Genomic DNA, 22,317 nt, shown 5'->3' with positions numbered 1-22,317 from the left:
CATTGATGATTGGTTCGCTTTTACGTGGTGTCTTGTTCCTGTGCTTTCAATTTGGGTGAGTCTTTGGTCCAGGGTAAATGGACGGAAATATGAATGGCATTATCTCTTTGTTCATTTCCTAGTGATACGAGGTATGTTCTTGCTATCTTTATATAAATTACCTATGTAAGATTATTTATCTTGTGTTGCTCTCTTTTGGTACTGTTATTTTGGAACGAGTGGCAGTTTCTTGTTACTTTGATGTTGGGACGGTTGGAGATCTCTCATCGACCTTACTCAATATATAACAACTTTTACTAGTCGGACAAAATCCGTCAATGTATCTCCTATTAATGCCGGAAAAACTTTGAAAGACCATATATATCATGCCAGATATTGTAATACTCGACAAATACCATGATATTCGCCTCATCGCCGTGCCGTTTGCCGATTATTCCACCGAAAGACCGACACTCAGCCGAGTCGGTCCCGCTCACTCGGACGAGACCTTCGGACTCCGACTCGGCCAGATCCATCACCTGCTAAGCAAGACATCATCATCTTGCCGAATAGCCTCCCTTGCTATGGTCATATTAGCCATGAAAATACAGGCCAACTACTATAAATACCAAAGTCCCTGCCACTAGACAGGATTTAATTCTGCAGGAAACTCTGCTATCACAGTCTTACTCAGATAAGCAGCAACAATGTCACGCGTCGCTTCACTATCACGACGTCATCTTTCCCATACTCTCACGCGACACCAACCAATATCGAAAAGATACTTCTCCGCCACAATGGCACAAGCCAACAAGGATACGTGGTCCGCAGACCAGTACTCCAAGTTTCTCAAAGATCGCACAAGACCCTCCATAGATCTCTTGGCTCACGTGCCCAACGTGTCACCCAAGCGCGTCGTGGACATCGGTTGTGGACCCGGTAACTCGACCGCTGTGTTAGTAGAGCAATATCCCAACGCAAAGATCTCGGGCTTTGATACATCCCCAGACATGATCAGGAAGGCCAAGGAAACCTTGCCAAGTGTGGATTTTGAGGTTGCTGATTTGCAATCTTTCAAACCTGACGCCCCTGTCGATGTGCTGTTTTCCAACGCCGTGTTTCAGTGGCTGCCCAATGGAAAACGCATCGAGATTGTTACACGACTTCTGGATCATCTCGCGCCAGGTGGAAGTCTCGCATTCCAGATCCCCTACAACCTTGACGAGCCCAGCCACGCTTCGATGCGCGAAGTGGCTGACATGCCCAACAAACCCTGGTCCGAGACGCTCAAGCGCGCCAATATCTCCCGTGACCAATTCCCTTCACCAACCGAGATCTGGGATGGTCTCAAGCCTCTCTGCGCAGATCTTGACATCTGGCAAACGACATACATGCACGTGATGGACAACCACGAGGGTATCGTCGAATGGGTCAAAGGCACAGGTCTTCGCCCTTATGTTGACTCGCTTGACGAGAAGGCGAAAAAGGAATACATTGAGACTTATTTGGGGAAGCTGAAGAAGGCTTATAGGGCGCAGAATGATGGAAAGGTTCTTTTGCCGTTTCCCAGATTATTTGTTGTTGCGACAAAGGCATAGACTTAAATGTGTTGAACAATGATGAGATAAAGAAACAAAGTAAAATCAATTACCCTATCACGCATTTGAGAATGTCTATATAGTTTAAATAAATAAAAACGGTCGACAATTTGTGTATGGCTGTGAGACTTCGCGTCGCTGCTATTGAGTAAAGGTAAATCTTTTTAAGCGTTATATTCATCTATCGAAGCATCATGAAATTCCTGCACGTGGACCATCCGGAGTTTATCATCTTTCCCCGGCCACCTCAACCATCGCCGAGAACTATAACAATAAAGAGAAATCGAAATTGCATGGCAGAACGAGAAGAAAGCAGTCCTGCTCTTGAGGCAAATGCCTCTGATGAAGGGCCTCCCTCCAAGAGGCAGCGCGGCTTCATCGCGAGACAGGTAACATCTACATACGAATTGTCTGACTCAATCTGACAGTATCGCGTAGGCATGTGAATACTGTCGCCAAAAGAAAACAAGATGTGATGAAGATTTCCCATGCGGACTTTGCAAGTCTCTCGGTATTCAGTGCAAATTTACTCAGCGGAAAGCGACACGGTAAGTTTGCTTGTCCACTATTCACGGAGCCGCACACACTAACATCAGTAGAAACGAAGCTTCGCTGGGAATGATCGTCAATATCCTCCGTCGTATTGAGGGTAAAATTGATGACGGAAAAAAGCAAGAATCGTCAAACCCTCCAGAAGCAGCTCGCATCCTCTCTACAGCTCTCCGTCCTTTCAACCCAAAATCCCCCGCCAACTCAAGTGAAGTTCTTGGCGTACCCTCGTTTCTGCTTCAACGTCGCGACACAGTTGTTGAGTCACCCTCTGCAGCAACAAGTGATCATAACCCAGCAATATCCTTCAGCGCGCATCAAGTCCTCTTCTGGCCTGCTCTACAAGATGCGCTTCCTAAATCTGTGAAGCTGATGTGTCAGATGAACGGCGCAGTGTATTCGACGCGCCTGGAAGCCGCGAGGCCAAAACTACCGTATGCGACGTCTGCAGACATGTCTTCTGACTGGCTTTCGAAACTGAGCATCGCGACCTTGAAGGAGTTGTCTGATGTTTATTTCACAACGTTCAATCTTGCGACGCCAATTTTGGACCAGAAGACATATTTTCAGCGGACACTGGGTATAGCCATTGACGGTAACTTTGGCATCTGCATCGAGAGTTGCATAGTTCTTGTGGTTATGGCACTGGGACTAATGGGACAAAGAGCCATGCGAGAAGCGGGTTTTCTGCCGACACCTGCGTCTAGCCCATATCCTAACTTCGGTAGTGGACAAGATGAGGAAATGCCCGGACTGGACTTTTTCAACGAAGCAAGGAAGAGATTTGGCTTTTTAATGTGCGAGCAGGATCTACAGGCGTGCCAGTTCTATCTTTTGTCAGGGTATGTTGGCTCAAATCGACCTGGAATCTGAAGACTGATGAGTGGTAGACTGTTTTATGCTGAGGCTCTTCGACCAGTGGACTGGTGGGCAATGCTGACCAAAGCGAGTGCATGCAGTGCATACTTCTGGAACAAGTAATAAGACCATCTGGAACGGCAACAAGAATAGAGCTGACTTTTGCAGTTTATCAAGAGACCGAGACGAGTGGATGCTCGATATGCAATCCCGTCTCTTCTGGATAACAAGCATGTTCGAAGCCGTCCTCTCCCAAGAACTGAATCTCCCACCTAGCAACTGCCTTCAACTGGAAGAGCATATTGCACTGCCAAAGTTCATTTCGGCACGGGACATTGCCTCCTTTGGCTCGTTCCGCTACCCTGGCGATGACCCGTTTTTTCACTATCATTTTCTATCGCAACTTGCGCATCGTCTTATCTTGACAAGAGCACGGAACAGTCTATTTCACTTCAGTAAGTTCACGGTGAAGAATGCAGAGGCCATATGCTTACAGGACAAGATCCAACGGTTGATTATCCGCCTGAGCCTGTCGAGGATGAACTTATTCGTCAACTGGAACAGTGGCGAGAAAGATTGCCGCCTATGCTCCAGTTTGACTCAAAGTCACCTTTAACGCATGCTGAATCTCCCTCTGATGCGCTTGTAACGGCTTGGCTGCATGCCCGATACTTTGTCGCAAGATATCATATCGGCCGACCTTTACTGTGAGTATACTTCCTGCAAATATGTACACATGCTGACTTGGTAAGACACCGCGCTTTGGAACGACCATCTTCCCTCACCGAAGGCCATCTTCGAAAATGTCGCGATGCCATAAGTGCTGTGTTGGCATGGTCTTCCGTCATCCAAGTCACCGACTCAATGAGAAGCTGCAATCCTCTCAAGTTCTTCGTGTGTTGCCAGTAAGATCCCCTTCAAATATCATTCCATGACATCTTTGCTTATAACATGTAGAATATTCGGCCAGATCTGCGTCGTGTTCGCGCTCAGCGTATCCCCGTACCCTTACATCCGTGACATAGTGTCTGAAGTGGACAAGAGGTGGACTACCTTTGCTTTGGGATATCTCGAAGCGTGTTCATTCTATAGCCCAGCTATTGAGCAGGACTTTAAAATTGCCAAAATTCTCTGCGAAGATATTGGGAAAATTTGAGACCATTCCGAACTTTTTATGGAGTTATGGAGATTAGGTGCTGACAGACACCCACACCACTTAATATGCATCTTACGTTGAGAGGATGCTGCACAATAACCACGTTTTTATGTTGCTAAAACGATAATTAATTTACGTCATTATTATCTTAATCATGGTTCCATCCGGGACTATCGGCTCTCTGGCATTGAGTCCGAAGATTCACGGGTCCTTATACGTAGCGCCTCTGATGACGCGATGATTTCTCCAGTACGAGTGCCGAAGTTCCATGTTTCCACTATACATACAGACAAACAAGAATCAAGAATTTTCGACCTTTCTATAAAAAATAAAATAAAAAAGCATACCGCTCTATTTGATTTGCCAAATACTGCAAAATGACTCAAGATACACTCGCTTTCCAATGTGCTCTTGTCACTGGTGGAGGAGGTGGTATCGGCCGTGTATTGGCTGAGTATCTAATCTCCAAGGGCAAAAAGGTTCTTATCGCTGGCCGAACAGAGTCAAATCTCCAGTCAACAGCGAAGGAAATCAGTGCTGCGGGATATTACGTTCTCGACACGGGCAAAACATCTGATATTCCTGCCTTTGTCAAGAAGATCACCTGCGAACACCCAGAACTCGATTGTCTGATCAACAACGCCGGTGTCCAGCGTCCCATTGAAGTCCTCAAGGATGACGATTTCCTGGACAAAGCAGATCAAGAAATTGACATCAATATCCGCGGGCCCATGCATCTCGCTCTCAACCTTATCCCTCACTTCAAAGAGAAGCCCAATGCCCTGATCATAAATGTCTCAAGTGTGTTGGGCTTTATTCCCTTCTCTATTATTAACCCGGTGTACAACGGCACCAAGGCCTGGTTGCACTTCTGGTCCATGAATTTGCGGACGCAACTTAGGGATACCAATATTCGTGTCGTGGAACTCGCACCGCCCATGGTAGCTACCGACTTGCACCGGGAGCGGGAGAACCCCGACGATAACAAGAAGGAGTATTCACCTCAAACATTGACGGTAGAAGAGTTTATGGATGAGATTACACCCAAGTTTGAGAGAGGTGATGAGACGATTAGTGCTGGAATGGGAGCAGATGTAATTGACAAGTGGTTTGAGACGTTTGGGGAGAAATATGAAGGGGCCGAGAAGGGTTATAAGAAATAGACGATGTGTCAGGATGGACAGCAGGGCTAGAGAGTGCAGATAATACGATATGCGTAGTGGGTATACTGCTGCTGGGATGGTGCATGACAATCAATCATCAATCCTATAAACATATCTCATTCATGGTCTTTCATCGTAGTAGCATCTGAGAATGTGTTTGGTATACGAGACAGTTTTTATTCCCAACTATAACATATGCTAACTTTGTAATAGCTTCTTCCTTTCTCGTGGGTATCGTCATATAGTGTGGCAAAATGAGACGTTAAACTGAAGAAAAAGATCAGTAAGCAATGGTAGAATGGCATCGGAAGAGAGATAATCACCTTAGTTCCTTCACCTCCCTCACGCCAGCCTCTGCTCACCAGGCACATGCGTCCTAGCTTCCCTTACTGCATCTTCTTCAGTCCTTCCATTCCCATAAGTAGTCGTTTCACCGGGTAAAATTGTACCAGGTTCTCTGTTCAGACCCTCATTCGGTCTCTCATGCTCTCTGTGCCCAACATGGGTGGGAGGCTCGACACCCTTGTGCTCCCACTCGCGACGCGCAATCATGTTATCGACACCTCTCATATCCTGCTTTCCCTTCTCGGCGATGGTTTTGTTATTGGTCTCCTTGCTGAGTGTCTTGGGGTGGTTGGGATCCGTGTCAAAGGCTTGATCAGTGGCGTTGAGGACTTCGCCTCTGAGGGCGTCGCCAGCTCCACGAATGCCTTTGAGGCCAGACTTGACATCGTCGACGAGTTTGGACATGTTGAATTGGATTTATTTGTGATGGGCTGACAATTGGTTGTTTATGTGAGTGCGATATTTGTGTGGGCTTGGCTGAAACTCACTTTATATCTTGTCGTAGCTTGATCGACGAGTTGGAATCATCTTGGATGACGTAGCTGAAATGGTGACGTAGGACCAACGTGGGACTCTAGCTAACATGAAAGCAAACCTGATGTCACAATCACACAACAGACCCAAGATTCCACGAAATACAGAAATCCCCCTCTTTCTTCTATGGTAACCAAAATAGAACATTTGCTGGGCGAGGATTGGGACCCATGCATGTGAGTTCGCAACCATCGGAAGTAGCCGAGCAAAGATCGTCTCTATCAACACCACATTTCGGATGTTTCAAGACAAAAAATAATCCACGAAACTACGATTTCAGTTATCTAAGCAATTGAATTGGGTTGCTGTCAGGTGGAGTAAGAAGACTTAATCTTGTGCTTCTTATCCTAGCCATATCGCATCATCACGCGATCCAAGTAAGAGCATAACAAAGAATCGACTAGGTATAACCATGAACATGCATAATTATCTACCATCCACGTCTTGTCCGAACATTTCTAACCCCAGGCGCGGCCATTTTAATTGGAGGTGCTTGCTTTAATAGTACCTAGCTTGGAGATTGTTACGAAAATCTGAAACTAAAAAGATGTCTGAATGGTGTTTCAAAACACGACTCCAGTTTCAATATCACGAACCACTAAGACGAATTCTCCGATATTTAAACCTTTAGATTTACTCACAACCATAAACTACAGCATCTGTCTTCAGTTCCTTCACGGCACACACTTTTAATAACGCATTCTTACACTCGTGAGCCGGCCTCACCACTACTTCCACAATGAAGTTCTTCTCCATCGCCTTAATCTCGCTTATTTCCGTGGCCTCGGCTGCCCCCACTCCTGTTGTTCGAGGCCCAGGAGGACGTCTCGTTCTTGAGGGTTCAACATGCAGTGATGTACAGGGCAGAAGCGTGTGTCAAGATGGATTCGGCAACACATTGTAAGTTTGTTTACGCGATATTCGTGTGCGTTCGCGAGCTAACAAAGATGTGTGTGTAGTTTCGAAGACGATCCTTTCTCATCACGATAAAAAGTTGGCAAAACGGACATGCCAAACATAATCGAAGGAATGGAGATCATTATAACATAGAAATATACACAATCACAATACCTAACGAAAACCTTTATATCCGACACTTGTATAACTATATTACTGGACGTTCCTTGAGCTCAACTATAACTTAGCCTCTGAATCAATGTTTAACAATTTACTCAGATCCTTGATCTCCGTGTCCGGGCGATGGGACGCAGGCTTCGCGGCCCTTCCCCCATAAGCCCATTCCTTCCTTAAACCTGAAGGAAGACCCTCCAATGCATCGGCGATGTACCGTCCAATAATGGGAAACATTTTGAACGCATGGCCAGAGTCACCCGTCGCTAGAAGTAAGCGATCGTGTTTGGGATGCCTGTCGATTAACCAGTGAGCATCCGGGGAGTCAGTACACCAGCAAACGCGTGCATCGAGCAAAGGTCTATCAGAGAACTGCGGCATCAATGTATCGATAAACTTCCGAATCGCAAGTTTGGCCTCGAGAGGGATGCCATCTTGGGGGTGATCACTAGAGTAGCGAGGGATCGAGTAATGTGTTGTCTTGCCGTTTTCGTCAGTGTAAGTACCTTTTCGATATTGGTAGCCGGGATTGTTATCGCAGATCTTGATGAGATCTGTATATCTTGTCAGCTTATATGTGAAAATGTAGATACCGTCAGGCTTACTAGTATCAGGATCCGGCTCAAACATGAAGCCGAGCTCATAGTTGTAGATCACTGGCACTCCCCTCCACTCGGCAGCTTCTTCCTCAGTGAGTTGAATGTGACCCAAAGTCCAGCACTTTGACCACAACTGCTTCGACAATTCTGGAAGAAGCTGGGGAGATGCGGCACCAGTGCTTAGAATATAGTGATCAGCCTGATGGATATGGCCAGAAGCAACTCGGACTCCAATCATGACACCATGATCATCCAGTTCCAAACCTGCCATTGTACCCTGAAGACCAGAGATAAATTTGGCACCCATCGTCTCTGCTTCCGCTGCCCAATGCTCAAGGGCTTTTCGAGCATGGACCCAACCACCAAGGCTGTTGTAGAGACCTTTCCAGTTCTCGATACCAACTGCGTTCTTAAGTTGTGGCACACGCTTCACGATACCGTCTCTACCCTGGATCAGCTCAAGCTTGGTAGCCTTTCCCTCTCTTTTCAAATTCTCATATGACTTTTCGAGAAATGTCTCTGCTTTTTTGTCACCAATTGTGGTAGTGATGAGCCCCTTGCGCGTATTAATTGCAAGTCATTGAGTCAAGGTCAGGGTGACGACTACATACGGTTTCGAAGTGAATGCCGTTCCATTGAGGATCTCTCCAGGCCTCAAGAGCTTCTAATGCTAAATTCGTATAGAAAGGCTCGTCATATTCCGTTCGCATAATTTTGTTCAAGTCGTGGCCGGCAGAGTCTGGACTGGGCCATGGGTGACGATCGATGCAAGTGACATTTTTGTAGCCCCGTGTGCAGAGATGATAAGCTGTACTGATACCAAAAGTGCCACTGGTGTCCTTATCGTCAGTCTATGAGCTTCGTGTGATACTTTGGATTGGTACTCACGCTCCAATTATGAGAATTGACGATTCCTTGTTCAACGAGGGCGTTGATGTGCTCATGTTGGCTAGATGACCTTTTGCTGGTAAGAAAAAAATAAGCAAAAAATAACAGGGTATGGGCACGACTGGTTTTGTGCTTAAAGAAGAAGAGGAGAATCGTAATTCATCTCTTCCTGAGTGAGGTGTCGTAGAAAAGATATGGATTCTGAGGATCGGCTGGACCTACCTCGCCAGCATTACCCCGCGGAGCTATCTATAGTGGAAGCTTTGCTTGATGACAAATTGACGAATGGTTACAAATCGAACCACAACGTCGGGCGAGCGCTAGAGGCACAGCCAGCTGTGCCTCTAGATATCCTTATGTAAGCTTGATATGTGTAAGTGATGTGATGTTGTGAGGCTATTCACATCCAATTTACTGTATTTCTAGCTATGTGATTCGTTGAAGATAGATAAACATGACTCACGCTTCCTCTTGTGTAGCGGATAACATACCAACACTAGTATTAACACAATGAATCAGAACACGCTTTCAAGTATATAACCTGAGTGTTCTTCGGCCCTTATAGTAACTATTCCTCTCGTATCAAGCATCTACAACACTCAAATAGCATAAACAATCATCATGAACCCCAACAGCCGCCGTCATCAGAACCCTCCTCCCTTTGTTGTTCGAACTGATGGTTCAGCAACGCCTGCAACAACTGCTCCTCCTGTGAACTATGTTCTGCAGTCTATCCCTATCAATAGCCAAGCTATCCCTCAACGGCCGGCTCCTATGAATACTCGCAACGATCCCCCCAACCTCCAGATGGACTTCTGGCTTACGCACACGAGGCCCGGTAATGCCACTAGTAACACTGCTTTGCAGCAACAGAATCCTCAAGCTCTTATTGCTGCCCAGAGCACTTCATACCCTCCACCGGGGCAACCAGTCAATGTAATCCAACGGCCCTATGGATATCAAGTTGAGGGGGAATGGCATATTGGCTACTGGTACGATCGACTTCAGCACCGTGCTAGAGAGCAATCACAAGCAGATCTCGGGCCTCAATGGAATCATAATATGCTTGTTAACTATAATCAGCACTATCGTAGCCAGCAGCTTGCAGTCCCTGGTGTTAATTGGCCTACCCCAGCAGTAGGTATAACTACCTATCAGCCTGTTATTCAGGCTCTTCAAAACACAGGGATATCGGTTATTTATGTAGATTAAAATGGAAATGCACAGTGGGTTTGGCAAGGAAGGAATTAAGTCAGGGGCATAGTACAGTTTTCAGTGATTTTGCTTGCTCAATAGTATAAAAAAAATCACACCCAGTGCAAAGATTATTATAACTTCAGGACAGTTCTATAAATCTAGCTCGTAATATAATAGATATAGTACTCTGAAATAGCCCTTTTTCTAAGCTTTCGAATGATATATATAATATATCTATTGACCGATTGCAACCCAATTTAGATATGGGGGTTCCGATGTTGGTATACCCGCTGCTGATCCTCATGATCCCGGGCTGCCGCCTTCCATACATAATCAGATCCACGATAAGTCATAAAAGGCCATGCCTTTAGCTCCTTTTCAACGTTCCTATTGACCCATTCAGTCTCAGCCTTATCGAAGTCAAGATAGCTCATCATTTCTTCCTTAGTCCAATCTCGAATACTTCTTCCTATCCTACATTGGCGACCCATTTGCTTCCAATCGAGGCACTAGTTATATTCAGCCTTGCTATAACGCTGGGGCAGCTTCATAGCTTTACGGTACTGTTGGTTAGTCTTCAATGCCCCCTGAGGTTATGCGGCATACCACGCTTCTCGATCTGCCTTATAGCGTTAATAGATAGCACGGGCATCATCATAGCTCAATGTATCAGCCTCACTTTATGCAGCAACTGTTGATAGCCTGGCTACTGGAGAAGTCGTAGTAACGGTTGTTTTGTGAGTCGTTGTCTCTATTGTTGTCTCCGTTGTTGTATGTACTCCCGTGACCCCTGCAGAGCTAGTTGGGGATAACGAGCGTGTTATTGATCTCGATACTGTATGTGTTACAGTATGAACTGTTATAGAGGTCTGAGTAGGGGCAACTGTTACAGGGTCCTGAGTAGGAGGAATGGTTGCAGAGTCCTGAGTGGGAGTCTCTGAGATATAATCCCACCGTAGAGGGCACACTTTTGACTTCCTTGTATGACCTGACTGATGACACTTTGTGCATATAGGCGGTGCCCGAGTTTGAGGTCGTAATGTATACTCAACAGCCTCAAATGCACAGGGCTCGCGCTATATGCTTGCCACGGGTAACACCGATGTGGCCTGAAGGTAACTGGACTGTACAGTCGGCTCAATAAGAAGTTAAGGGTTGCCGTTGCGTTAAATTCGCCAATGCGAGTGGAAATGATACATCTATAACGGCTAATTACCATGTATCAAGGGCTGAATCGTATGAGCACATGGCAACCCAAGAGTTCTGTTGAACGAGCCCGTGCAGGAGGGAAGCTCATGCAATAACCGAGATCTTTGGGACTTAACAAGCCGAAGGGCCTCGTGTGATATCCAACCACGGATGTTGCCGTATATTGACCCGGATAGCTTCAAAGGAAAGCTAGCCTGCTGTTTTGCCCGATTACTATCAAGCTCAGCCAACTGATTCATTACAACTAGCTTGATATGTCTCTATGCCTTAAAGAGGTTAAGCTGGGAAGTCTTGAGATATGATTTGATCAGTTGATGAATACCCTCGCATCGTGATGTGACGAATTGGTTGAAATGAAGGTGTTGATCGACCCAGGCCTTGACGAATCTATCCTTGTAGAGATCTAGCCAGGTCTCCGTGATATAGCCAATCTGACTTATGTAGTCAGGTAGATACTTCTTCTTGAATTCACTAAGCTTCTAATAGTATATCTTCGTTACTAGAGGCAACGAGATCATGCCACAAGGAGTAGAACTCCTTCCACTTCTCTTGCCCTTCATGATCTTTCGAGTCCTTTGTAAATGCATCCATGCAATGCCGTAGTACTGCCTTGTTGATATGCCATAAGCATAGTAACGATACTGACTGAGGAAAGGTAGAAGCTATGGCATTTATATAGGCAAGACACCGGTCTGTAAGTATTATAGAAGGAAGGTCTATAGTCATGGCCTCATAAAGAGACTGTAACCGTGTAAGAACCTACTGATAGTCAGCTTCTTCCTTGCTACTGAGGAATGCAAATGCAATATAGAAAGACCGTTGGCAAGCATCAACACCAATGGCATTGAGGAGTGGCATATTATATTTATTGGTCTTGTATATGCAATCTAGTATTAGCACTTCAGGATAGGATTTGAGGTATTCAAGAGACTTTGGATGTGCAAATAACACTGCCGTGACTCTACTATCGTTAAGGCGTATTCGATTCCAGAAGCCCTCGGATTTAAGCTGCATTGTAAGGGCATGTATGTTACTTTGACCTTGAACAAGCTCCCGCTTGCTTTGTGTAATGCAGTTGTAGATATCCTTCTGCGTAGCAAGTGTTCCAGTTGTATTCCTCAGATGTGATGTGATAACCTTTGGTGTTGCACCTGCATTCGCCAGTTGCCTGACTATTAATCTATCCGGGCTTGATATCTGACGATGAGTAGGATGTGCTAGAGCGTTGCTCGGCTCGTGGTTATATACATGATGACTGTGATCAGGGCGATACTTCAGAGACCACGCAGTCCTACTGGGTTCCTCTTTAGCTATCACAGAAAAGAGGCAATCCTGTGTAGCGTGATATAGTATTCCTCTTTCGTATCTTTGTTGTTGAAGCAGGCTTTGTGCCTCGATCACAAGTGTAGATAACCCCGGTCCTTCCGCTGGGGGTCTTCCAAGAGTTCTTGACTACGAAGGCGTAGCCTCGATCTCGGGCCCAGGCGTTGATAGCGGTGACGAGGTCCTTTCGTGAGGGAAACTCGCCTTCAGGTGGGAGGACATCATCGGGGAAGCAATTTGATACATTAATTGGATCCATTTTAAGTGCAGAATAGTGTAATAGCTTCAATTTGCTTCAATTGTAATGTCAACCGTTGAATTGGAAGGTTTGAGTTGAGGCTACGTATGCATTATGCTGTATCAAGCTTACATAAGGATATCTAGAGGCACAGCTACTGTGCCCATAAGATCACGTGGTTGAAGTCTAGAGGCACAGCCAGCTGTGCCTCTAGCGCTCGCCACAACGTCGGCAGCTAATCCTTGAATTGGCAACAAAGCTTGCACTGGCGAATAGGAACGAAACTTCAACCATTTCATCGCTTGGACCTTCTCCTTGGTATTCTCCGATAAGCAACCTTGAAGTTGTGCGATAATCCAGAGATCAGGTTGAAACTAACCAAATTTAGATTCGTGATAAAGGCATAACGAAGAACCATCAGAATGGCGATAATTATATGCCAGGCAGATGGCCAATTGGTCATGTCTTGCCGTAATCTAATTCAGTATCAAATATAAGCCCTTGGTCCGAGTCTTACAGTTACAAAAGAACCGAATCAACTAGAATGAGGCGGAGACAAATCCGGACATATATGACAAGTCATCAAATGACTGAGGGCTTCACCTTCGTTTTAAAGTAACCATTAAGTCCCCAAGTCGAGAAGCAAACACTGAGTGAGGCAAATGGCTTTGGAATCAGCGAGCAGATGCCGTATCCAGTACAAGAAGCAGTCAGAACCCATAGGAGGTCAGAGCGCGACTATGCATAGAATGATGATGTAATACCGTGAATCTGGGTCTATTAACAAGATTCAGGCTGATGTCTGTCGACGTGGCAGCTGGTGGCACAATGAGGCCATCCCCACTGAGTCAGGCCGCGTCACAGGATTTCAGAGCCCGACGACATGGATCTAGCTTGGAACAACATCGCGAATCATTCGCCAATCGAAACAAGTCGAACGCGACGTAAGATTCTGTGGGAGAATGCATTTCCCCAGAGGCCCGCTCCAAAGCAGAACACGGAGACCATTGGACCAGTAACGTGAGGCACTGTTTTATACACGTAACTGTGCATACATATACATGCATATTGGGCTCTGCAAGCCTCACTTTCTGGTCAAGGTCTGTGTTATAAATCCTCAATATTTCCCACGTAACATCTCTGATCACATCAATGCTCTTATCAGCTTAGACCATTCTAGCCATGTCTGCACAAACTGCCGGCGAGGAATTGTTTCCTGCTCTGGAATCTCTGTCAAGAATAATTGCACCTCATTTCAAGACTATCATCTTCATCGCCCTTGTATTTAACCAGACACCGATCTTCCCCGATGTACAAAGCCTGATTATATCCCAATTGTCCAACCCGCTTGTCCTCATTGTTACACTATACTTTGGTGCTATCTGGTCATTGCCAAATGGCCAAGAGAATAGGGAGAGTACATGGTCTTCGCTACTGAGACCATTTTATGCTTTGAAGACTGTCTCTACTAGTGTTGGTACTTATCTGAAAGGTGGGATATATTCATACCCAAAGGGATTAGTTACTGATCTTCAACTTTCCAGTTGGCTCGTTACTTGCCCTGGCTTATCATCTGTCCGTATATTACAACGTCTCCCTCCCTCTCGAGCCATCGGCACAATATCTGTTCATCGCTATTTCTATTGTCACATCCATCTTTGCGTACCTCTTTGCCCCAATCAGTAAGATCTATGGGCCTCTTCGTTTCTGCTACCTTGAACATGCTCAAACATACTGGCTCCTCCTCAACTGGTGGTCCCTTACAGCTGTTCTACCCTTCTTTTCGCCATCATTGCTTCCCATTGTCATTTTCGGCCTAATTAGCGTGACTGTCGGCACATGGGTACACATGTACTCGTCCTATAGAGAAAACGTCCGCACCATCATATGGACGGTCTCTGAGAACGCCGCTAGAGCTAAGGCAGCTGCTGAGGAAGCTCGCGACTATGGTATCATGGCACGGAAGTACGAAGAACAGATGATCAATGCTGCCACTAAAGCAAGACGTGATGCGATACATGCTAACTCTGTTAAAATCTCCGACTTTTATGATTGCGCTGCTCGAGCTTGGGCTGCGCTTGGAGAAGCCACTGCCCCGGCTGAGGACGCCATCATTAAAGCGCGAAGGGTTATTGATGCAGCTGTCGCTTGCGAAGACGCTGAGAAACCAGATGACAAGAAGATGGCCGAAAATGAACGACTTACTACTTACCTACGACAATCTGCTGAGAATGCCCATGATAGAGCGAGAGAGATGGTAGGCTTTCTGCGAGCGGCACAAGCTTCAGTTCGAGGATCAGAAAATGCCGCGCGACAAGATGCAGCAGCGCGACATAGCGCCGAGTACACCGCCGAGATGGCCTCCAATATATCAAAGTCCCTTAGTGATACCGTCGCTGGGATCCAGGATGCTGAACGCCGAGCCTCTTGGGCTGGTAGTGCCGCTTCCCGAAGAGCTGAAGAAGCGGTCTCTATGGCTACCAATGGAGAGATTGAAGAGGCAAAGAAGGCTGTTGCTGCTTCCGAAGCTGCTTACCAAGTGGCTGAGGAGTCGGCCAAGGTGGTTCGCGAGGGGTTGGATGTTGCGCAGAGAGTTTTGCAGGAGTGGCTTCAGAGTAGCAGGAAGGGTCTATAGCTGGTCTTTGTCTTCAGCCGTGTATGCATAGAAACATATGGATGGAGATCTATTTGGTATGCCAATAGACTTCCTCTCTCCAACTCCTATGCTTGCTGCTTCGCAACATGAACGCGTTGCATGGTACAAAGTTCCCCCCGGTAATCATGTAGTAAGACAGATTAAGCAATTTTTGATAGACAGCGGCACATGCTATTCCGCCTGAAATAGGAAGGGTAGTTGTAAAGCCTAGCGATACGAGAGAAGTTATTGACAACTATGCCCCAAGTGTCAGGTGATATTTTAAGTTTTTTTTCCTGTGTCGACGTCGACCAGAAAATATAGTCGGATGGACTAAAAAGGAATGTGTATGTTTGTAAGGCTGGTCCCTGCCATATTTTGAGGAAGCGGGAACTTTTGGTGTAGCCGCCCTCTGACATTGCATGTGAGTATGGACTCTAAGATGAAAAGGGTCAGGCTGGGCCGCAGCCCTGCATTTTGCCTATCAACCGGGAAAATCACTGGTTGCCGATTGGCAATTCGGTTGAGGTGCCGAATTTGGTTACAATGATGGAGAAGTTCTTCCGATGACGTCGAGTGATCCTGTTATATTAATGGAGATTGTATTGTAAACCGATGTTGAGATATCGAGGCATTTGTTGGAAACAGTGTTGCGGGCTTCTGGCTTCAAAAGGGCTGATCATGTTTGGAACCTGACAATGGCTCTGATGCAAAAGAAATCAACGTTTATACTTTGGCATGTGAGAAAAAATTGAAGGCCTGATCCTGGGATTTCCTAACTCTAAACATTGTCTATTCTGGTAATGGCAATTCAATTTGTGCCGTAGTCGTACGGATGTTCAAACCCTGTCCCTTGCCACTCTAACCACCTTCCACAACGAGTTCAAGAACGAGATAACCGATTGAATCGGATCTTATCGATCTGTCTTAGTTCCATGCAAGAAACTTTTCTTACAACGTTTATCCATGACACTAGAATACAGTACCTGAATCGAGAGGAGATTGAAATGGTTAAGCGCATTGCTTCTCGGATCCTTTTTGTGCAATACCGCTTCTGAGCTTAACCATTTCAAACACAAAGCTTCATTCTGCTTTATGTTCATTGGCAAACAAAGCGCTTCTAAACAAATCCCGCCGGTAAATCAACGGTGAGCTCGGACATTATATTCCCTGTTTCTCATCACCACAAGTACGTTTAGTTCATCAACCTGAGACGGGGTTCGGGCCATTCACTGGTCAATGACGAAAATCGTTTGACGCACTAGGTCTGACAGGTGTGAGCGTGACGTTAATGATCGTCATGTAAAAGGTCCTGTTTCTTGTATATTCTTGTTTCTCTTATACAGCAAAGTCGAAAGTATTTGTTCGTGTGATTGCCCATACCTCTTTCACCTAACATACTCAGTGTTCCAACCTCAAAATGTCTACTACCAGCAGTACTATTCCAACATTTTATGTTGAGGGTGTAACAAAAAAGTCAAGAGTTCGGCGCAACAATTATACATGGCGTGTCGAACAAGAAATCTCGGACATATTCGCCGCCCTCGACGAGCTGAGCTTAGATCTCGATCCTTTCAACTACCACAAACCAGCAAAAGAATACTACCATGACAGCAAACCACTCCCTCCTCTACCAGCCTTGCCAAGTTCCACATGCTTTGACTCGACAAGAAGCGACACTTCTTCAACTTCCTCAGCTTCCTTCATCTTCGCTTCTGGACAAGAGTACAAACAAATAAAGGCCTACGACAAGAGTCTGAGACCACAAGACATTGTTAGAGAGACGGTTCAACAAAAGGTCCACAGCTGGCTCTCGCAACTTCCTTTCCGGCCAGAAGTAGCAGAGTCATATCGAAAGCAGGCCATGCACAGTTGGCAGAAACAGCCTACTAAACACAAGCGGCATCAGAAGTCAGAACCTCTCATAATTATCAGCAGTCCTCGAATGTCTGATGACACCACCATCGCAGCAACAGACGACAGCAATACACAAAATGGAGATATAGACAGTATTAAAGCATTGGGGAAACGTCATATTGGGCACGATCGACGAAATTCTCTCGATAGCTATCATTCGGCATTGTTACACATGCAGAAGCCGTTTGATGACTACAGCTCCAATTTCTACCCCACGCTGCGGCGAAAATATCCTAGAGGATTGGAAGATGAGGCTCGTTTGGGGATAGGAGTTGCTTTCGTGACAGCAAAAGGTGAGGCTTGATACGCCTGGCCGGGTTGAAATACCTCTTGGCACATGTTGAGCGACATTGGGCACGGATACCCATTTCATTTTTTCTAACATCAATACGACACGTTTTATGTTTTTTACCTAGATTGTCAATGAGAATTTGTTTCGGGGCTGTTGTAGTAGATAAGAGCACTGTTGTTTCTGTTAGATGCCCCCCAGTCATGCTAAACCGCTACATCCATCATAAACCTGATACACGACTCGCGACCGGAAAATTTTGTTGGCACAATTTTGGCAGTGGAATTAACATGGACCATGAGTTCCGAGCGATCATCGATCCAACACTTGGAGCCCTGGCATGACCCCTGACAGGAAAGGGTGAGTACCATGGCCGATCATGCATTTTGAAGAATATCATGAACTTCATGATGCTGCTTACGTTTGGCGAGCGAAACGTCCAATAGAACTCATAAAATTATGAATCTTGTGGATCCTGTTGATAATTACCATTCAATAATGTCTTGGCTAATAGAGAAAAATATTTTATTTCTCTATTGCGTTATGGCATTTAAAAGAGTCGCGCTGTCACTCACAACTTGGCATTGCAGACATTACCTTTTTGTCAGTCAAGGACGTACTTGATGATAGCTTCTCGTAATACCGTTGCCGATCACATGGAATCGAGACTCACTTGTCTACCAATCCCTCGTCAGGTTTCACTCCCTCCAGAAAAAGGCTGCATCACTCGATAAACGACTCCACCAAGCCAAGTCAAACATGCACGTGTACGTTCATAGTGCCAACCCCTGGCTCGACCAGCACATTGAGACATGCATCAAACGGCACGTGAAAGATGCTACATGCTACGAAGACTATTCCAAGATCCCTGAAGATGCCGACACAGTATTCCAGTTTCTCAACGGCTGGGAGCTCAACCACCACTTTGCTGTGCTGAATAGGTCCAAGCACGGCCTGCTCAACGCGTACCCCAACAGCGATGCGCTCGCAAGAAAGGACCACATGGCTAGTGTTGTTGACTACTGGGTTACCAAGAGGCCGGATAGTATTTTGAAGGGACACAGTCCCGCTACTGTCAAGTTGTCGCTAGACTATAGCGAGTATGTGGAAGATGCGTTGGCGGCGGCTGATGACTTGACTTTACTTTACTCTTTGGAAGATAACGAAGCAAAGGATGCTTCAGAACGAGATTGGTGGATCCTTAAGCCTGCAATGATTGACTGCGGTCATGGAATTCGGATATTCAGTACAATCGATGAGCTGGCCGACAATCTTGAACTGGCTGCCGATATCTCGGAGGAAGACGAGGACACAGAAGAAGAAGTCGAGGTCGAAGTTGAAGTCGTCAAATCCAAAGATGAAAGCGACTCGGACTCGGATGGTTTTCGACCCAGCCTCTCAACTCCAGGTCTTGACTCGTTGGATGCTCTGATTACCACAAGTGGAAAACTCTCCATCAATGCTTTAGAGAAAAACACCATGAGCGACGCAGAAAAGATACAAAATCTTGTTATTGGCGAGAACGAGAGAATCCCATCGGCTCTCTTGAGAGAGTTTGTCGCTCAGCAGTACATTGTTTCCATTCCTCCAGTGGATGGTAGGAAATGGCATGTCCGCGCATACGTTCTTTCTGTTGGCCGACTCAAAGTACATGTCTTTGACGAAATGCTCACCCTGCTAGCCCTCGACGACTATGAGCCGCCATGGAAGAACCCTAGCCTCAAATCCTCTCTTACCAACACTGCACTGCAAGAGGAAGAAGAGTTTATGAGCAAAGAGTCGATGCGAGATTTCTGGAAGATGGATGACGATCTACTTCCTGGCGATTGGAAGAAGAGTGTCTTCGACCAAGCATGTCAGATTTCGGGAGAACTCCTACGCGCAGCTGCTCATACCATGGCGGACAAGTTCACACCCTTAGATAAGTGCTATGAGCTCTTTGCCGTTGACTATCTCATCGACACAAAGGGAACGGTTTGGTTGTTGGAGGTCAATGAAACACCAGCGTTTTATGAACAGGGTTACGCTGGGGAGTTGGCACAAAGACTAATGGAGTCGGTGATTTGTGTCACACTGGAGCATATGGGGCTGGCTGACTTGAGTGATGAGAAGAATTCGAAGGCTAGAGGGCGCATGGTGGAGGTTTTAGATGCAAGCAAGGAGTTGGCCAAGAGCAACATTACTGAGATTTTGCCAGGGGCGATTTGACACTTTCGCCATGGTGTGCAAAAGAATGATGAACGACGTGGTTGTCAATTGGGAGAAAAGTATTGTATTTTGTTTCTTCATTCCTAATTTCTTATACAGAACATTCCTAGATCATAGAGCGCATAGATCCGAGATTAAATAGAAATCCTTTTTCAATATCTCAAGGCTATCGACTGGTGTTTTCCTTTGATCCATATCAACTCGATGTGTCATAAGATAACCTGACAAAGCTTGACTAGATACCTTGTGCTTACTGATGGCAAGATCCATTTAATTAATCATTTCTGTTGACTGCACTTCAGAAGTCGGATAGCCCGAACACTCGGAAAACCGTTCCATGCGCTTACACCTACCAAGGTGGACTGTTATTGCTGCAAGAGTGAGTTTTGGGTAAATGTTGGTGCAACATGTTCATTGTACTGTTTCACATTGTACTACCAACTCGCAAGTATTTCTATTGCCATCATTCGAAAATGTTTCAAACACATGCATGTAATCCAGCTTATCAAGAGTCTCATCCCGTGTGAGAAATTGGTGGCTCTCGTAAAATTACCTAATGCGGTAAACAATCATCAAGGGCGCGCTGACAAGATGGACCTATGCAAGACCTGGCCCAGTTGATCAGCCTATCATAGCTGAGGATAGCTGGACAGTCCTCTTACGTCTGACGGATCTACATTATTTTCGAAAGGCGCACTGATGACATGTCGCGTAGGACGGACTATACTCCACAAATGCGGGTGGAATCGCAGTGATAGTAACACTATCGGGTTATACAACGGTGGCGGTTTGAGACAGAAAACAAGAGTCATCAGGAATATAAGTATCGCGAATGCACAACCTCGATTGATACTAGACAATTCAACACATCTACCAGCTCACACTACAATCATCATGGACTCACTTCACCAACCAGACGAGCTTGAAGCTGTCTGCACAGCTGTCCAATCTATCATCCACCGCCTTGGTTCAACAACTCAAGATGTAAAAGACGACCCGATCATCAAAGTCGCAGAGCCAAAAGATATCCCCTACCTCAAGAAGATAGGCACTCCTGGTGCAGCGCACTCGATCGACCAAGTCCTCGATGAGGCATTTGCGGCATTCGACCACCGCATGCGCGTCAATCATCCTCGCTTCATGGGCTTCATTCCCTCGCCTACATCACCAATCGCATGGCTTGGCGATATCGTAGCCAGCGCTTTCAATGCCCTGGGTGCTTCAAAATTGCAGGCCTCAGGCCCAGTGGTCATTGAGAAGACTTTGATCGAGTGGCTGGCTTCACAAGTCGGATTCCCTTCAACTGCCGGCGGTATTTGTGTTTCGGGTGGTTCAATGGCGAATTTGATGGGCATTGTACTCGCTCGCGACCGCTTTGTGCCACATGGCGAATCGCACAAGGGCGTTGTTTATCTCTCTGACCAGACTCATTATTCTGTCGCCAAAGCCCTGCGTTTACTCGGTTTCGACAAAGGGCAGATTCGTATTTTGCCTGCCAGCGAGTCCTTCAAATTCAACACGAGCCTTTTGGAGATGACGATACACGAGGACCGAAAAGCAGGCCTTGTGCCTTTTCTGGTGGTTGGCACTTGCGGAACAACCAATACTGGCGCCATCGACCCGTTGGAACAGCTCTCGGATATATGCAAACGGGAGCAACTTTGGCTGCATGTAGATGGTGCATACGGCGCCTCAGCGACTCTCTCGACTACACGTCACGAAGCGGTGGATGGTCTCAAGTACGCCGACAGTATGTCATGGGACGCGCATAAATGGCTCTTCCAAACCTACAGCTGTGGGTTGTTGTTAGTAAAGGACAAGGCCAACCTGGTGCGGAGCTTTGCAAATGAGGGCGATTATCTACGCGATGGCGTTGCGATAGAAGATGAGGAAATTCCCAACTTTTGGAATTATAGTATGGAGCTCACACGTCCTGCGTCGCGGGCGATGAAGCTGTGGTTCACACTGCGGGTTATTGGCGTAGAGAAGCTAGGAAAGATGATTGATCATGGGTTTGACCTAGCTGAGAGAGCAGAAGAAGAATTGCGCCAACTGAATGATTGGGAGATCGTCAGCTCCGCGAGTCTGGGGATCGTGACATTTCGATATGCACGAAAGGGGTTGACGGAAGATGAATTGGAGGCGATCAACACTGGCGTATCAAAAAGCCTGATTTCAAGCAACATGGCTGGTATCTTGACTACAAAGGTCAGAGGAAAAGTGGCCTTGAGAATTTGTGCATTGAGTCCGCAGTTAGCGCTCGATGACATGTCGGAGATAATCAGAGAGGCCGATGCGCTGGCAAAAAGAGGGACGCAAAATGGTAATGGAGTGGCACATTAGAAGCTAGACTATATTATTAATATGAACAGATCCTTATCAATCTACTACTGTAAAAGTACATCACCATATCGTGAAAGATGGTGTGATGTCGCTGATAAGATTGAAGGGCGAATGTCGGTATTCCGAACCGAAAGAGTCCGAAGCCGGAAGTAAACGAGTAAAGACAATTGATTGGACAATCAAAGGTTACAATTTGGAATCAATTTTCAGATGCCGAT

At 46.1% G+C, this 22,317-nt stretch overlaps 10 protein-coding genes across 10 annotated transcripts; 8 read left to right on the top strand and 2 right to left on the bottom strand.

The window, feature by feature from the left end:
- Nucleotides 1–776: 776 nt before the first annotated feature.
- On the top strand, nucleotides 777–4,140 carry EDB82DRAFT_545385 (S-adenosyl-L-methionine-dependent methyltransferase; the record flags this gene model as incomplete). Its single annotated transcript, XM_065609434.1, has 6 exons — nucleotides 777–1,529; nucleotides 2,016–2,125; nucleotides 2,177–2,968; nucleotides 3,153–3,439; nucleotides 3,487–3,691; nucleotides 3,942–4,140. 6 exons carry the CDS (start codon nucleotides 777–779, stop codon nucleotides 4,138–4,140), a joined length of 2,346 nt encoding a protein of 781 aa, XP_065464775.1.
- A 159-nt stretch (nucleotides 4,141–4,299) lies between these two features.
- EDB82DRAFT_167636 (uncharacterized protein) lies at nucleotides 4,300–5,474 on the top strand. Its single transcript, XM_025734607.2, has one exon. It carries the CDS (start codon nucleotides 4,518–4,520, stop codon nucleotides 5,301–5,303), a length of 786 nt encoding a protein of 261 aa, XP_025585396.2. The 5' UTR covers nucleotides 4,300–4,517; the 3' UTR covers nucleotides 5,304–5,474.
- EDB82DRAFT_167649 (uncharacterized protein) lies at nucleotides 5,447–6,487 on the bottom strand. Its single transcript, XM_025734606.2, has 2 exons — nucleotides 5,627–6,487; nucleotides 5,447–5,570 (listed from the first exon to the last, which is right to left on the bottom strand). The coding sequence occupies exon 1, from the start codon at nucleotides 6,051–6,053 to the stop codon at nucleotides 5,646–5,648; it is 408 nt and encodes a 135-aa protein (XP_025585395.2). The 5' UTR covers nucleotides 6,054–6,487; the 3' UTR covers nucleotides 5,447–5,570; nucleotides 5,627–5,645.
- Nucleotides 6,488–7,244, top strand: EDB82DRAFT_167638 (uncharacterized protein). Its single transcript, XM_025734605.2, has 2 exons — nucleotides 6,488–7,082; nucleotides 7,142–7,244. The coding sequence occupies exons 1-2, from the start codon at nucleotides 6,922–6,924 to the stop codon at nucleotides 7,170–7,172; spliced, it is 192 nt and encodes a 63-aa protein (XP_025585394.1). The 5' UTR covers nucleotides 6,488–6,921; the 3' UTR covers nucleotides 7,173–7,244.
- Nucleotides 7,245–7,316: 72 nt separating this feature from the next.
- EDB82DRAFT_428178 (FAD dependent oxidoreductase) lies at nucleotides 7,317–8,796 on the bottom strand (the record flags this gene model as incomplete). The annotated part of the gene is made up of 4 exons (XM_065607668.1): nucleotides 7,317–7,807; nucleotides 7,859–8,408; nucleotides 8,464–8,683; nucleotides 8,741–8,796. 4 exons carry the CDS (start codon nucleotides 8,794–8,796, stop codon nucleotides 7,317–7,319), a joined length of 1,317 nt encoding a protein of 438 aa, XP_065464774.1.
- Nucleotides 8,797–9,361: 565 nt separating this feature from the next.
- On the top strand, nucleotides 9,362–9,952 carry EDB82DRAFT_474912 (uncharacterized protein; the record flags this gene model as incomplete). Its single annotated transcript, XM_065608029.1, has 1 exon — nucleotides 9,362–9,952. One exon carries the CDS (start codon nucleotides 9,362–9,364, stop codon nucleotides 9,950–9,952), a length of 591 nt encoding a protein of 196 aa, XP_065464773.1.
- Nucleotides 9,953–13,809: 3,857 nt separating this feature from the next.
- Nucleotides 13,810–15,767, top strand: EDB82DRAFT_536150 (uncharacterized protein). Its single transcript, XM_025734603.2, has 2 exons — nucleotides 13,810–14,199; nucleotides 14,252–15,767. Exons 1-2 carry the CDS (start codon nucleotides 13,890–13,892, stop codon nucleotides 15,340–15,342), a joined length of 1,401 nt encoding a protein of 466 aa, XP_025585392.2. The 5' UTR covers nucleotides 13,810–13,889; the 3' UTR covers nucleotides 15,343–15,767.
- A 557-nt stretch (nucleotides 15,768–16,324) lies between these two features.
- EDB82DRAFT_498547 (uncharacterized protein) lies at nucleotides 16,325–17,839 on the top strand. The gene has a single exon (XM_025734602.2). The coding sequence runs from the start codon at nucleotides 16,763–16,765 to the stop codon at nucleotides 17,561–17,563; it is 801 nt and encodes a 266-aa protein (XP_025585391.1). The 5' UTR covers nucleotides 16,325–16,762; the 3' UTR covers nucleotides 17,564–17,839.
- Nucleotides 17,840–18,057: 218 nt separating this feature from the next.
- Nucleotides 18,058–19,985, top strand: EDB82DRAFT_498545 (tubulin-tyrosine ligase family-domain-containing protein). Its single transcript, XM_025734601.2, has one exon. The coding sequence runs from the start codon at nucleotides 18,308–18,310 to the stop codon at nucleotides 19,754–19,756; it is 1,449 nt and encodes a 482-aa protein (XP_025585390.1). The 5' UTR covers nucleotides 18,058–18,307; the 3' UTR covers nucleotides 19,757–19,985.
- A 468-nt stretch (nucleotides 19,986–20,453) lies between these two features.
- Nucleotides 20,454–22,184, top strand: EDB82DRAFT_498537 (pyridoxal phosphate-dependent transferase; the record flags this gene model as incomplete). The annotated part of the gene is made up of 1 exon (XM_025734600.2): nucleotides 20,454–22,184. A coding segment is annotated over one exon (1,646 nt), but the record flags the coding sequence as incomplete, so codon positions are not given.
- Nucleotides 22,185–22,317: the final 133 nt, after the last annotated feature.

Source organism: Fusarium venenatum (assembly GCF_020744135.1).
Source record: "Fusarium venenatum strain MPI-CAGE-CH-0201 chromosome Unknown EDB82scaffold_2, whole genome shotgun sequence".
NCBI lineage: Eukaryota > Fungi > Ascomycota > Sordariomycetes > Hypocreales > Nectriaceae > Fusarium > Fusarium venenatum.
The sequence above is the reverse complement of the archived record's forward strand: the minus strand, read 5'-3'. Positions and strand labels throughout refer to the sequence as shown.